This window comes from Sturnira hondurensis, unplaced genomic scaffold, assembly GCF_014824575.4.
Source record: "Sturnira hondurensis isolate 20B ecotype Veracruz unplaced genomic scaffold, ASM1482457v3 Scaffold0025370, whole genome shotgun sequence".
NCBI classification, from domain to species: domain Eukaryota; kingdom Metazoa; phylum Chordata; class Mammalia; order Chiroptera; family Phyllostomidae; genus Sturnira; species Sturnira hondurensis.
This window is the reverse complement of record NW_028098001.1, coordinates 5,596,836-5,612,915: the sequence shown is the minus strand read 5'-3', so window position 1 is coordinate 5,612,915 and position 16,080 is coordinate 5,596,836. Positions and strand designations below refer to the sequence as shown.

Genomic DNA, 16,080 nt, shown 5'->3' with positions numbered 1-16,080 from the left:
CCACAGATAATTCTCCTGTCTCTCTGTCCTTGAGCTTCTCAGGGAAGCGGGTTATTTCCGTGCACCTTCAAAGGTCAGCATCTGGGAGTCTTGGGTGCTTTCTGAGGGTGAGACCTGGAGCCTCTCTGCTGGGGGTCAGCCCCCCACCCCCAAGTGGGGATCAGCATGGGGGCTGGGGTCAGACAGCCTGGGGGTGGATCCAAACTCTAATTACGTGCTGAATGACACAGAGCAAGCAACAGTCCCATCACACTTTGGTTTTTCTCATTTGTAAAATGGACTTAATGAGGCTGCCTGCCTCCTAGGTGGTCAGGAGAACGGCAGGAGCAAATATTGCCCGTGTGAAACTCTTAGGATAGTGCCTGCCATGTAGTGAGTGCCTCTGTCCCTTGTTCTCATTGTTACTGGTCTCCCTGGTCCCCTCAGGGCCTGGGCTCAGCTGGGCTGAACTGTTCTTCCAGGGTAACTGGGGTAGGACCCAGTACAAATCGATGCTTCTAAACTCTCTTCCTCTTCTCACGTATGGTATGTAGTCTCTTCTCCGGCCCGTTTCTCCCACTGGCTAGGCCCCGGGGCCTGAGATGGTAGCAGTCGCATCCTGGAGTCTGTCGGGCACACTCCCGGCGTTGCGGCCTTTCCCCTTTGTCAGGTGTGAGCTCGGAGTGCCCTGCCTGCTGGGCAGCCGCTGCCGTTCCCCTTCACAGCTGCACTTCTGTTGTTTCTCACTCAGCAGTGTTCTGGAAAACCACGTACATTTCTGCTTCTTTCTTGCTGTCCTTTGGTGAGTGGTGGTGTGTGTGTGTGTCTAAGGGGTGATCTTGTGTAGGAGAGCCCAGGGGACGGAGGTGCACAGCTTTTGGTTCGGTGGGAAACCTGTTCCTACTGCTGACACCAGAAAGGGGCCAGCACGAGGGAGTGCCCAGAAGCCCCCAGGTCGCTGCTGCAGCTGCTTCAACGCTGTGGAGCCCCAGGATGTCTGTACCTCCTTTGAGGGGCCGAGACACCCCAGCCCTTGAAGTCCACGGCCATCCTATGATCTCCATTTCTCTCAGGTCAAGCCTGGAACTGTGGGATTCGCCCCCGCATCCGTGGTAGCCCCAGCTGCGCTGTGACTGAGGAACACTGGAACCTCTTTGATACGCCCCACCCCCGCGCCCTAGAGTCAACTTGCTTGATCATTTTCGGGAAGTGCCAGGGCTTCCTAAAAGGGACCTAGTGCTGTGGGAGTGGGGACAGTAAGGCCAGGGACATTTCTTCTTGGAGAAGCGGAGAAGGGCGTTCCCACTCAAGGAGTCTCTTCCAGCAGAGATGAGGCCTGTACTCGTGGACTGTGTTTCAAAAGTGGAAATGGGAGAGCAGACCGGGCCTGGCTGGTGGGAACCTCGGCCTTCCTGCTAGGTAGGACCCCCGGGCTGTCCCAGTGCTCCGAGGTCCAGCTCTCTGCCCAGGTTCACTTGCCTTGGAAAGTGCGGCACTGGTCTTTGCCAAGGCAAAGGTGTGGAGTGTCGAGGAGGAGGGGGAACAGCTGGGGTGCTTTTGGGGTTTGGGCTGAAGGCAGTTGGAAGGAAGGGAATCCCATGTTAGGTGGAGGGTGTTACCTCATTTAACCTAATTCAGTCCTGTTGGGGTGGAGCGTGGAGGCCGTTTCTGATTTACAGACAAGGGAACAGGGCTAGGGGAGTGTGGTGCCCCAAAGCACACACGTGTTACTAAGCAGAGCAGGGATTAAACTAAACTCCTCCTCGGACTCCAGGGCCTCTGGCCGTTTGTTTCTCCACAGAGGGGGTTCTTTGTCGATTCTGGATTAGGACGGAATCTCCAGTTGAGGAAGGAATCTCTAGTTGAGGGCCCTTTTGTCAGTAAGTTTGAGTTTCTAAAGCGCCCTCTGGAGATGACCTGGTTTGAATCACAGCAGCATTTCCTTCATCTGACTTCTGATGACTGGTATCCAGACTCCTCAGCCGTGGCCTCCTGCCCAGCAGCCTCCTCCCCAGCTGTGGCCTCCTCCCCAGCAGCCTCCTCCCCAGCTGTGGACTCCTGCCCAGCAGCCTCCTCCCCAGCCTCTCCCTGGGCAGCCTCTCCCCATCGTGCTCTGCAGGCTCCAGTTGCTCAAACCTACCGGTGTCTCCTCATCCTGGCGGTCTTCCTCCGCCTACAGGCAGTGAACTTGCCCATGTTTCAGAGCCTCTGTGAAGGTCACACTCACCCATCTCCTTGATGGGGACACGGGATGACGGACAGAGCCTGGGACCGAGCCCCGGGGGACAGGACCCGGTTACTTTGCTCCATCTGATCAGCTGTGGACGTTTCATTTAGAACAGAAGTGTCAAACTCATTTTCACCTGGGGCGGGGAGGGGGGGCACGGTGCAGCAGCCTCGAGGTGGCCTTCAAAGGGCCGAATGTAATTTCAACTCCTTAGCTGTTGAGGTGTAGTTACATTGATACAGTCCTAAAGTTATTTTGGCCCCTTGAACACCACCAAGAGGCTGGTGGGGCCCCGGTGCAAATGAGTTTGATACCCCTGCTCTAGAGAATCAAGGGGACGTAGTGTGTGCGGGACGCAGTCGTAACCCAAGGGCAGCTCCTTGTCTCAGGCGTGGCTGTTTTTATGAAGCCTTTTTATAGCCCACTTTCTTGGGAGTCACTTTTTCTTAACTAAGAATGCTAATTTTAAAGTGAGCTCTGACCTCTTTCTCCCCAGGATCATTCTAGTGCTTTGATTGCATTTCTTGGTGGAAATTAAGATCCTTCATCGTTTGCTATCTGTTTCCCCCCACGGCTAGTGACCCACGGCAAATGGGCACTTGGGTGAAATCCTGAGTGGGTTCAGCCTGCCAGAGCATCAACCAGGGTCTGCGGGAAGTTTCGTGGGGGTGCCGACGGGGATGGGCGGCCGGGTGGGACATTGTTCCTCTGGTATGTGTGTCAGCCTGGCTGGGGGCCGTGGTGAAATGATGCCTGGAACGGAGTGGCCATGTTTCCTCATGGTGAACTTGAGGGAGAAGGCAGAGGGGGAGTAGTGTCTCCTTTAGAATTTGGAGAATTCGGAGTTTGGCACGGTCGGTTCTCTGAATAGAAGTTGATTTGTACCAAAGAGGGTTATTCTGGGCGTCACCCTCAGTGTCCGACCCCAGCAGCCACATGCTTAGGGCAGGGGCAGGGAACGGTCCTCTCTGTGACCCCACAACAGGGCGGAGAAGCCTTCTCAGGGGCACGAGGAGGCGCGTGCACAGTCGTGGTCCTTACACCACTGGACACAGCCTGCACGTCCACGGGTCGAAGCCTGGGCGAACAATGATAAATGAACTGAAACTACATGTGAGGATATGAAAAAAAATCTCAAAAACGTAATGCGGGAGCAAAAAACTTGCCAAACAATACTGTACAGTTTAACATACTATTTATGTAAGGTTTGGAGATAAGCAAATCAATGTTTATGCTACAAACATGTAATAAAATATAATAAAAGGCAAAAGAATGACGAATATCAAGTATAAGTGTGGCTACCTCAGGGATGGGAGGGGACGAGATCTGGGAGGGGTTCACAGGGCCTCCCTGCTTTCCCCAGTGTTTCCTTAAAGTGATTTGTGAATGGGTGCATTTAAAAATATTACTCATGTTTTTGAATGGTTGAACTAATTTTGTGACTTTCAGATTTGTTTTTTAAAAGGGGGAGAATGTGTTCCAATCAGTTTGGCCTGCAGTTTGAATTCTCAGTAACTGCTAAGTAGACTTTTGTGGAGCTGACCAGCTTGGCCTTTTGCTGTTCTCCCATCTCCCCCTCAGATTCACTGTGGCCCTTCATCCTCCCTGAGCGTTAGCACCAGCGGGTACACAGAAAATGCAAAACCACTCATTTTTCTACCTGTTGTTTTTACGAATGGGGAGCAAAAATTATACACTGAAGATTTGCACATTTTGAGCCTATTTTCTTCATGATCACAGTGCCAGTAGCCAAGGTTAACTGAGACGAACTTGAATTCAGGGTAAATCCATGAGAATCTCCTGCCACCGCACACCCTGCTCCGAGGTGATGTTGGCATCCTGTTTTGAGATCGGTGTTTGCTTTGCATTAACAGCATGGCCGGACCCCCCTGCATCTTGCTGCCAACAAGGGTCACCTTCCTGTGGTCCAGATCCTGCTGAAGGCGGGCTGCGACCTCGACGTTCAGGATGATGTGAGTAGAAGCCGCCCTTCTCTGAGGGGTGGGTTGTCAGAGGGGCCGGTCTGCCTGGAGGCCCGCAGCACAGCGCATGCCCAGCCGTGAGGGGGCAGGGGAGTAAGATGCTCTTAAGCACTTTTTACCTCCACGGGATCCCCGTGGTGGGAAGAATTTACTCCTGAAGACCTGCGCTGGGGCCCCTTCTCAGCAGCGAGTTAGAGTTTGGGAATGTGGGGTAGTTTCCCCATCAGGGTTCATTTCCTGTCTGGTATCAAGTGCAGAGTCTCGAGGGCATTTTGCTTGTGTCCTGGCTCAGTATGAAGGAGCGCGCGCGCGCGCACACACACACACACACACACACACACAAGTAAGTGTGGGCGGGGCCCGCCAGAAACCAGAGTGATTGCCAAGCTTACCACGAGAGAGAAGGTGGGGCTTAAAAACGTAATCGTGTTCCTTTTCTCACCTTGGTATCACTTAGTCAGTGAGTGTTTAGTTTAAAACAACCTTTTCAGAGAAAACCAAACTGACCTCATAGAACCCAAGAAAAGAGAGGCCTCACTCTGACTCTGCCGTTATTAAGACTCAGTTTCTGAGCCTCTTCATTCAAATGATCTAGAAAGAAACTCCAGTTGGCTCGTTTGGGGGTCAAGACCCATTCCTGAGCCAATCAGCAGAGGAGGAGTGGGCTTAGGTAGTATGTGGGGTGCCCTAGTGGGTCTTTCCTCTCTGAGAAGGGGATATGGAAAAGATCATATGAACTGTTCTGCAATTACCTATCAGGAAAACGTCCTCAGATAACACAGCTTGGAACTGGTTCTAACTGTAGTTTATGTGGCGGGGCCTCTAAGAAGTACGCACTCTTGTGAGGGACACAGAATCTGGGGGTTTTGCACTACTTCCTCTTCCAGATGCACCGTTAGTAACGGTGGTTAGAGGGTTATCCAACTTCAGGCTTTCAGAAGGCCAGGGTGCACATTGCCAAAGTGCTTCTAGCTTTCTTTAGGCCTCTGCAAAGTTCTAAACCTTTGCAAGCACACGAGTGAGGACAGCATTCTGAAAGAAACAACTAGGTGTGTGATTGTGTTCTGATGGGCAGAAGGTTGTCCGGTGCCATTCCTAAGTCTCTGGTCGTATTTGGAACCTGTCAGATCATCAAGGACATTATTTTCAGAAGACATTGATTTAGCTTTAAGCTGTTGATTTGTACCTTGGGTCATCATTTATTTTATTTTCCCATAATGTAGTCATCATAACATTGATTGTATCATCATCGATACAATCGATGAGAGTGAAAATACAGGGAGAGAGGAGATTCTGACCCCCGAAAAGCAGGCCTTGGAGTTGCTGGTGCACCCATCTGGCCTTCTGTCTGGGGAATCAAAGCCCTTGCTTGCCACAGTGGCCAGGCTGCAATGTCATGCGTGCTACCCTGTCCCAGCCCAGCACTCCTGCCTGAGGTCTAATACAGCAAGGGCCATGCTAGCTTCCTGGAACTTCTGCTCTTCGTGTCAGACAAGATGGGGGTACGACCGGCAGCAGTTCTCAACAAGGTGGCCTGTCAGCTCCACTTCTCACAGGGACACCCTCTTTCATGGTCTGTTTTCTTTCATCTTTTCCACCTTACACAGCACACAGCACACATCACACATTGCTTCTCCCAGATAACTTTGATCTAAGCAAAATAAGAATACAACAAAACAGTGTAAAATGAGTGGAGGACGGAGGAGGATGGAATGGACTGTCCCTGGTTCTGAAGTAATACATTTGCCAGAATGTGGTCCATGTCTGTCTGCTGTGTATTGGCTGTGCTTGTTGATGATCAGCCTTGAAACTTATGCAAGAATTTGAGGAAGGAAACTCTTTATCGGTGTTCTTTTAAGAAGCTGAGAAGTTCATTATTGAAAAAGGTCATTTCAGAAGTTACCTGTATTCTAAGGCATTATTTTGGATGATGAGTAGAAACAGAGAATGTTAATGTTACGAAGCATTTATCCCTAACTTCATATTCTACAGATACTGTCCTTTATGTCACGGTAAAGACTGAGAATTAGTTGAAGAATGACCTCCAGTGGCCTGGAGTGGGATTATTATGAATTTGCACCTGTGGAAACCAGTTCTTTAGAATATGCCACCCCAGGAGCAAATTCCCTCTTGCTTCCCGTCAACCCTGTCAACTCTCATTGGAGCTCTAATGCCATCTCTGATTGGTCAATGAGCAACCACACAGCCCCCATCTCAGAGGTAGTCCAGGACCCTGTGGCCATGGTAAAAGGCACGAAGGAAGAAAATAATAAGGAAAACCAGAGAAGAAAGGCTAGGAAGAACCCTAGAAGACCAGAGACAGAAAAAGAGGTCAGCAGCTTGCTTTGCGCACCCGGCCTGCCTTGAGCTTCCTTGCAACACGTCTGCCTGTGTCACCTGGGAGGGATTCCTCCCGACGAGGGGCATGTTCCACCCTTGCATGACTGCGGTTTCTTCCATGAGCTTAGCTTTGGAATCTGCTCACTCTTTTTCACCACGTTAGGAGAGAATGCTGAAAGTACTTCAGAACAAAGATTTAGACCTCAGAGCTTCCAAACCTCTTAAAAATTCCAAAGTAAGAAACACTTATGTCAGAAAGATTAAAGCTGGCAGTTTATGTACTTTACAAACAGGTCAGCATGTTCCAAATGAAAGTGCCAAACTACAAGGTTGCTGGCTCTTCGAGTTCCCAGCTGTAGCATTTTTCCTTCTGCTTCTTTGTAGTTAATCACTGGACAAGTACTTCTTGGGCACTGCACTGACGCACTTAGCTTGAGGATTCCATAAAAGGCAGCCCCAACCCCACAGGGGTACCTGATGTTTTTAAAGGCCTGCCCTAAGGTTAATTAGCTTCACAAGTTGGAAATGGGTGAGTGTGAAGAACCTTGACAGTTTGAATTCTGGCCCAACCACACTACCTGAATGAGCTGGTTGGTCATCTCAGGCTAGGCACTGACCTGAGTTGGACCTTTTTTTTTTTCTTATCAATAAAATGAGGGAATTGGCTCTGGCTGGTGTGGCTAAGTGGACTGAATGCCAGTCTGTGAACCAAAAGGTCGCCAGTTCAGTTCCTAGTCAGGGCACATGCCTAACTTGTGGGCCAAGTTCCCAGTAGGGGGTGCTTGAGAGACAAGCACACATTGATGTTTCTCTCCCTTTCTATCTCCCTCCCTTCCCCTCTCTAAAAATAAATAAATAGAATCTTTAAAAAAGATAAATAAAATGAGGGGAATGGATGCCATGGTACTTGGAGCATAGTAGAGAGTCAGTGAGTGTCCACTGAACAAATAAGGAGTAAATGCTGTCAAGTGCTGTATTTATCCCAGTTTTTTTATTTTATATTTCCCCAGAGTCTCAGAATGTCATGTTTAATTTACATCATATAGAAGTAAGGATTATGTCACAGTTGCTTCTTGGGCCTGTTAATAAATATGTATGTATTGCGGCCACATTTTGTTCTTTTCTGTGTCCTATGTCACAGAAGAAATATTTCAACAGTAAATTTTAGTTTTATGGGAGGAAAAATTGATTCACACATAACAGACCCTGTTCCATTCGAGGTTCTGAAGTTGTTCAATTGTTTGTGTTCTTGGGAAGCCTTTATTTCTCCTCTTGGTAATCTAAGGGTGGCTGGTTTTTCTATACCAGAGAAGGTGTCTCCCCCAGGACCACTTCATTCGGTGCCAACGAAGCTCGTGGTGCAGCTAAAGGACAGCCACTTGTGGTGGGGAACAGTCGACTTTGGCCTTCACCAGTGTTTATCTGCTGAAAGGACTCAGGCTCTGAGGGAGGGCTCCGTCTGAGGGGAGTCAAGACTGGGGAGTGGGCTGTGGCCTGGAGACAGGCAGAGGCACTCAGGGTCTCCGCAGAGAGAGGGGAGAGGCAGGAAAACACCTGTGCCACTCGGTGGAGAGCAGTGTGTGTTCTCGCTGCAGCCTCACGCGGTTGTTAGAGCTCTTTGAGTCCTGATAATCCGTCTGGAAATTGACTCCTAAGGGCTGAACTAAGTTAGGTTTAGCTTCTCTCTCTGAGCTCGAGTTCCACAAAGGGACATTCTCTCGAGGGCCGGAAATACAGTAGATTCATGCTGAAAGCAAGTAATAAATAATGGTGACTTTCCTCATTTCATGATTTAGTGGCAGCTTGTGAAACACAATAAAACGTTTGACCACAAGCAACGCTTCGGGTAGACTGTGCCGCATCAGCTCGGCCCTTGGTGCGATGACAGGGGTGGCTGACGTGACCCGTGCATCCAGGGCTCAGTGCTCACGCTTCATGCACAACGTGGACAGAGAGCGCGGTTCAATTTCGATAACGAGGAAAGGCTCTGATAGGCCCAAGGAGTGCTAGTTAAAGAGTGCCAGCAGTTTGCAGGAGTATTAAAAGGCCTCTCCCCGTTAGGTGTGGCCTGGTCCGCATTTGCCCGGAAAGAGTGAGCCCCAGGCTCACCTTTCTCTTCAGATCAGTCATCATAAATTTCACTGGAGGTCCATTTTGGGAAAGCCCATCACCATGCTGATGGGGAAATGGGCAACATCTTAGACATTTTTACAGAACATTTACAAAAATTAAGGCATGGGCAATTTCTCCTATGATGGCTTGCTTGGGCATTAAGCAGAACTCGTGTGGAAACACTTCAGGTGTTCGACGTGGGTGTGTGGTGGCTTGCACACCAGCCACTGCCACTCCGGCGGCCATATTCTTCTGCCTGCATGCCTCACAGAAAGCGACCTCTTTGAATAAGGGATCTGGGAAAGTGGAGAAAACCAAGTCTACGCCTGATTTATAATAGAAATAATGGCTTAGGGTGCCGAGGGCAGGGCTGGTAAGAGAGACACTGTCCCGGTGGGTGAAGTCCTGGTGGTGGGGTAGGGCCTCCTGACCGTCACCGTGGGAATCCCCGGAGCTCCACCCATGAGCAAGGAGAAAAGATCTGAGACACGGAGTCCCCATTACTGGTGCATTGTCACAGCTTAGACTTTTAATGAACAGCAGTTTCTCCTGATGCTAAAAATCAAAGGCTGAATACAAAAAGTTGGAAGGTATTAAAATTATGAAATAAAACCCACTTTTCATGGATGTTTAGAGGGAGATTTAATTTAAAAAGGTGAATTTCGGTTTTAAGTGGTATTAAGTGCTTTTGTGTTGTGAGGAAATGCCCATTAACATGAAGTTTACTCTCCTGACCACACAGAAGCGGCTTGAAGCGCATTTGCAGTGCTAGGCAGCCATTGCCACTGTCCACCTCCAGAACTTTATTCTCAATTAAGTGCTTTTAAAGTCCATCATTTTAAATTCCAGGGAGTTTAGTGAGTCTTCATTAGGGTTATTTATGGGCAGCAGTACATTGCTCTTTGAAAAATCTTCGAGGTTACTGTTTTGTAGTCTCTCTCTTCTTGGGCTAAGGACCAGGGATGCCCCAGGGGGTGTTGTTGCCCCTCTGGTTCTCCACCAAGAAACTTCGTTTATGCAAATCTCTTACCACCCAAATCACAGAACCTGAGGGACGAGAGGGCCCTGAGGACCATCCACCCCCTCGTTTTACAGGCGAAGGAAAGTTTTCACACTGATCACCCACCTGTCCATTCACACATGGACCCCAGGTTGGACTCAATTCGTCTTGACTTGCTGAGTGCCTGTCAGAGATAAAATATGCTCTCGGGGGACTTCTGAACACTCTCATTCCAGTCTTGACTGTTGTTCCTCCAGGAGCAGTTAGTCATTTTCTCAGCTGCAATTATGGTAAAGAGTCAATTTTCCCTTGGCGCCCTGATGAAGAAAGAGAAGGTCTGCGATTCCAGGAATCTGATCACAGAGCAAGGGGTCACATGCAGCATAAGTCACTGGGGGTGCTGTCGTGAGATGTCAGAAAGGGCTTCTTAGAGCTATGCAGTGACAGTTCGTATCCCTGGAATCCCACGGTGACACAGCGTAAACCCCTGCATTCCTCTTGTCCAGTACAAGTCAATCAGCAGTGTACACCCACCGTCAGATCCTGAGTGCCGCACACTCATGTAGCTGGATGGCAATTTCTCTGAGAGCAGGGAGCTGGAGGACTCACAGGGAGCAGGGATTCCAGGCATTGCTGCTATAATCGCACAGCACACGCAGTCCTGCCCTCAGACCCGCTCTTCACAGATGTGACAGCCTTAGTCCGGCGGCACACTGCCACCTCCTCGGGAGCAGGGGAGGGCCTGCCCCGCGTGCTAACGTCAGCGCTGCAGCCAAGGCCTGTTCTGCGGTTGGCTTAAGGTTCCTCCTGAACAAAACTGCTCTGCCTGGTGTGTGTTGTCTACTAACCAGACCAAAAAGCCACCTTGCCCATGGTGGTGACCAGTCTGCTTTGTGTGGGCGGTGGTGTCCTGTGTCGCAGTGAGGGAGTGAGTGAGTGAGTGGTGCGGGTGGTGGGGGAGAGCTGACCCTGTTTCTGCCTCCATGCCGTTCTGCAGGGGGATCAGACGGCCCTGCACCGGGCCACAGTGGTGGGCAACACGGAGGTCATTGCGGCGCTCATCCAGGAGGGCTGTGCCCTGGACCGGCAAGACAAGGTGAAGTGGGGCAGGCCTGCCCGGGGCCCACTGCAAGCTGTTATCCTTCCTGAGTTATCACTCGTGGGTTAGCACGATGAAATCAGGCCACATTTTCTTTGAATGAGTATTTGATATCCTAGTGAAAATTTGAAAAATCCTTCCTCTCATGGCGGCTCTGGGCCACCACATAAGCATAACTTGTAGCAAAAACAAAAGGTCCAGAAGTAATGGCATGTGCCCCTACACCCACAATTGCTTTTCCCCACTCCCTGCCCACCCGCCCTTTTTCCTTCTCCTTCTTTGATAAATGAGCAAGTTAATTTTTAAAACTATACTGGAAGAAAAAATTAGCAAAATTATTTTTTAAGAAATCCCAATGACATATATATTAACCCAGTGTTCCTTAAATTATCAAACAATCTTAAAACAGGGAAATTTACAATTTAGTGCAATTCAGCCTGTTTACTGTATTTTTTATTTTTTTAAAGATTGTATTTATTTATTTTTAGAGAGAGGGGAAGGGGGGGAGAAAAAGAGGGAAAGAAACATCAACGTGAGAGATAAACATCAATTGGTTGCCCCTCACACGCCCCCACCCGGGGACCTCGGCCTACAACCCAAGCATGTGCCCTGACCGGGAATTGGGAATTGAGCCTGCAACCTTTCACTTTGCAGAGGGCAACGCCCAACCACGGAGCCACACCAGTCAGGGCCTGTTTACTTTTTAAGACAACTTTTTAGTCAAGCATATACGCAGAAAAGTACGCAAATAACAAGTGCCGCTCAGTGAGGCTTCACCGCCCGAGCCCATCTGTGTGAGCACTCAGATCCAGACGCAGGGCGTCCCCACAGCCCTGGCCCCTCCAGTCACTTCCTTTTGCTTCCTGCTTTGTGCAGTCAGTCCCTTGGGCCTGGCCACCCACTGCTGCTTCCTTTTCCAGCATGTCCCACTCCCACTCCCTGGCCTTAGGCACTGTGGTCTTTGAGACCCTAGACCCTGTGAGTGCCAGCCACATTGGGCCTGGTCTGTCTGTGTGGTCGATTGCAAGTCTAAGCCAGACCCTGGACGTAATCCCCACTTCCAGCTGCCTGCCCTGTACCCAGGCCTGGAGCTCGTGGAGGGTGGTTCTGCCTCTCCTCCCGCACGTCCCCTTCCCCAAACCCTGACCCTCCGTGCCCCACCCACTCAACCCACTGCACTGAATATCTTTTTTGTAAGTTAAGCGAATACAAGTTATCTTCAGTTGATTGATTCTATTTAGAAGCCACGTAGTGAGGAGTCTTATTTACAAATCAGTGTTGCGCATCTCTTTGGTGCCCTGAGGCTTTTGGATTAAACTGGGTGAGATTAAAATTTGGGAAGAAAAAGGAGAGGGGGTATCCACCTGTCTGGTGCTTGGGCCCTGGAATTTATGAAGCTGGACCCTGCATTTGCCCAATCTTTGCAGGGTTCTCTTGGGGGCAGGAGTAGAGCAGAGCCCAGGAGGTGATGGAAGTGGGAAGGAACGGACATTTTCTGTCCTGATGTTGCTTTCTGTTAAATGCAACTGTGCCTTTCTTAACTGGGGTTTCCATAGAGACGGAAGCCCCAGTGCCTAAGGCGTCCTTTGCACACCCCAAGTCTAGACTGCATCTGGACTGGTACTTGTTACGTACCATTTCTGGGAGAAGGGAGAAACTGGCCACTCAAGCCATTTTTCGGGGCTGTGATGCAGATGAGGAATCCTAGTTGGGAAAGGCTCTGTGATGGGCCCTGAGAACACACGCAGATGTTTTGACTTTAATGAGATCAACGAGGTCGTGGGTAACGTGCTTTCCCTCTGCGTGTACTCTTACAGGACGGGAATACGGCCCTGCACGAGGCATCCTGGCACGGGTTCAGCCAGTCAGTCAAGCTGCTTGTTAAAGCAGGTGCCAACGTGCTTGCCAAGAACAAGGTGAGGCCCTGCAGGGGCTAGCGGTCACTCACAGGTGAGGGTGGCTGCGGGCTTCGTTCCCTGGACAGGAGCCTCCTCTCACAGAGCAGAGAGGGAGCTCAGGGGAGCACAGGGAACCAGCAGGGAAATGAAAGCTTGAATGGCTTTGTGTGCACAATCTGCGTGGTGAGTGAGAGGACCTCCTGGGGTGGCTTTGGCTCCGTGGATCTCTCCTGGCTCTCACTGCTTTGCCCGTGGTTTATCCGAGCGTGGCTGTCCTCATGGAGACAGGGGAAGGATAGTAGCATCCCTTCTCCCTCTTTTCCTCCATCTCCCCTCTCCTGTCACTCATCAGGTCTTGCCTGTTTCGAATCTATCCCTCTCCTTCCATGCTCATTATTGACGTGTCCCTGGATTTTAGAAGTGCCACCGGCTGCCCAGTCCCTTCCCCATCTGGCTCTGAAACCTCTCAGGAAAGCTCTTCAACAGGATGCTGTCTCGGGGCCTCCCCAGAGTGGCCTCAGCCTGCCTCTGGAGCTCCTCTCCTGTGCCTTTCCTAGCATGTGCCTCCTGTGCCCTAAGCTTGGGCTCACTGCCCCCTGCGGCTGCCCCTCCCATAGGGGTAGCCTATTCCCTGTTTGTGCCTTCAGACCTCTACCCACAGCCCCCAAGACCATACTCCCTGGCCACTGCATACAGCTCTGTGCTGTCGTTACTGGTTAAGTGTTTTGCATGGTTCTCTCTTGTGTCAGAAGCTTGGGGGAAAGAATCCAGCCATATACCATCACCTCCCCAGTGATGCCTGGCTCCCTGTCTGCAGGCTGGTGCCTGCCCACTTCTCCGAACTGGTGGGAAACCTGAGTTGGTTCGTTTGTACCAACTCTGAGAAGTAGGAGTTTCCTAGGTAATGGACAGAGAAGCCTCAGGAGGAGCTAGTATAGTCCTTGACTAACACGTGATTCATTTGGGACTCGGAGCCGGCACCCGGCCTGGGTCTGTCTGTGCAGCCCACGGCCTCCTGGCCTATGTGAGGCCCCAGGGCACAGAGCAGAGCCCTGAGTTCCCCCTCCAGGTGAAGCAGCAGAGGCTGTTGGAAAGCACAGGCGAGTGCCGTTTCAAAGACGGACTTGGGTGTTCGGCATGAGCCACAGCCTCTAGGGGAAATTCTTGAAAGGTGCTCCCACCCCCAGCTTTACTGAGGTATAACTGACAAAATATAACATTTAAAATGTATAGAGTGATACGTTGGGTTGGTCAAAAAGTCCACTACATTTTTTTCCCCCTGTAAAATAAGACATTTTTCATTTTCACCAATAACTATTGATTTGGATGTTTTGAGTATGTCGTTCATCTCCTGTTATTGGCTTCTCGTGGGCAGAGGCCAGGGGCGCTGCTACACATCCTCCAGTGCGCAAGACAGCCCCACAGCAAAGATTCGGCCAAAATGTCAGTAGTACCAAGAAACTTTGCAAACCACTTTTGACGTGTTCAATCAGTCACAGCACCTTCTCCATACACTGCACAAGTCTTTTTTTGCATTTCAGTTGTGTTTTTACCTTTTTTGAAATAATAAAGCATAATAGTCAAAAATGTTGCACATTTACTTCCACCTTTAATATTAAAGTGGCTGTACAAAATGTCATCAATTTTGATAGGTCTTTTAAATGCACACTGATATGACAGCTGTCACAATTCAGTATAACAAAATGGTTTTGAATAAAGTTAAAGACAACTAAGCACTATTAGAGCCATCTTAGGGGGAAAAAGTAACAGACTTTTTGGCCAACTGAGTAATTAGGGTGGGAAAAATATGTTAGTCTATCTACCTCGGTCACATTGTTTTAATATTAGGTTTTGAGGTACAATGTGTATACAGTGAGGTTCATCACAGGAATACTGTCCTATGAGTTTTGACAATTGTATACAGTTGTGTAGCCACCGCCACAATCAAGGTAGAGAAGACTTTCATCACCCCCAAAGTTCCTTTGTGCCCTTCGGTGGCAACCCCCCACTTCCTCCCCCCAGATCCTAGCAACCACCTGTTTGCCTTTCCCCAAATGTCATCGAAATGGAATCACAGTACGTAGCTTTTGCGTCTCACTTCTTTCACTTGGCATGTTTTTTAGATTCCTCCGCGTTGTTACATGTGTGATTAGTTCATTCACTTCGATTGCTGAGTCATATTCCACGGCGTGAATGTACCATATTTTGTTTATTCCTTACTCATGGTTTTCCATTTTCTTGGTCCAAATGCTCTTCAGCATAACTGATACTTCCTTATTGGAACCAAGAGACTTGGTTCCAAGGCTCTGTCACAGAAAGTAAATCTTGGTGTGGTATTTCTGGAGCCACCAGATTTCTTTTACCCGACACATGTAATGACCCCCTCGGAGACGCCGACTTTGGGACGGTCTCCGGCATGGGCAGAGGGAGTCACATGTAAGCCCAGCACTAAGCCCTTTCACAGGAAATGTGGCATTTAAAACATGGGCAGATGCTTCCCTTTGGAGACCTAAGCAAGCACTTTCTCTACCAGGGTGCACTGTAAAATCTCCCAGGAAACTTTAAACAAGAAGGAAAACCCCCCTGAATCTATCCCGATGGCCAGGCCTAGGGTAGCCAGCTGCCCCAGTTTGCTCCAGCCCGAGGGGTTCCCCAGAATGCCGCCGACGACTTTCAGAGCTCAACCCTGAGCAGCTCAGACTCCACCCACCAGAGTAAATCCCAGACCCCGGGGTCCCAGCTGTGTGGGGTCTGTTTGAAGGCTCCCCAGGTGATGTACATGGGCGGCAATGGGGTTAACAGCCATGGCACGCACTGAGATCTAACACTTGCAACCCCCTCCAGTTTCCTGGAGGTAACAGCGAGGCAGAAAGGCTCAGCCTGGGCTGGTAAGAGCCAAGGTTGTGAGAGGGAAGGTAAGTGAACTGGCAACAGGCAGTTTTTCTTTTTCTTTTTTCTTTTTTTTAGTAACTCATTTCTCTTTTCAAAAGGTGAGGAATATAGCATCCTTGAGTGTGGGCAGGCAATGCCTGTGGTCCAGGAGGAGTGAACTGGGTGAAGGAATGGCCATGGGCAGGCCATGTCACGGTGCAGAGCCCACTCCGTGTCAGCCCTGGCCTAGCCTTGCAGCTCAGTGGAGCAAGCGTTGCGTCTCCAGCCTCCTGAGTGCACACTCTCAGCCCAGCCCCGAAGCTCCCCTCATGCTGCTGCTTTTCTGGTTACTTTTCCAGGGTGAAGCAGCAGCCTTGCAGGCCCTACTCTCCAAGTCTCAGAAAGTTCTGTTTATGAATTCTTTCCGCAGGATTGCCATGGGCCTTAGTCAGACCCTTGGCCGTCATTTCGATGTGGCACGTTGAAAGGAGAGGGTCTCTGTCTGTCGGTTAAGTGACAGACACAATTGTATTGCCTGTGATGTGGAGATCTTTTCCATCGTTCCAATTTCT

General features: G+C 50.0%; 1 protein-coding gene across 5 annotated transcripts in view; it reads left to right on the top strand.

The window, feature by feature from the left end:
* Positions 1–16,080, top strand: part of ANKRD6 (ankyrin repeat domain 6) — a 174,023-nt gene that overhangs the window by 136,479 nt on the left and 21,464 nt on the right. For 3 of the 5 annotated variants that reach the window (XM_037039350.1, XM_037039354.1, XM_037039352.1), the window contains exons 3-5: positions 4,081–4,179; positions 10,638–10,736; positions 12,557–12,655. In XM_037039350.1, the coding sequence (XP_036895245.1) occupies positions 4,081–4,179; positions 10,638–10,736; positions 12,557–12,655 (297 nt within the window). Of the gene's footprint in view, positions 1–4,080; positions 4,180–6,180; positions 6,520–10,637; positions 10,737–12,556; positions 12,656–16,080 lie in introns of those variants that run through there. The other 2 variants (XM_037039353.1, XM_037039351.1) reach the window with 1 other exon arrangement.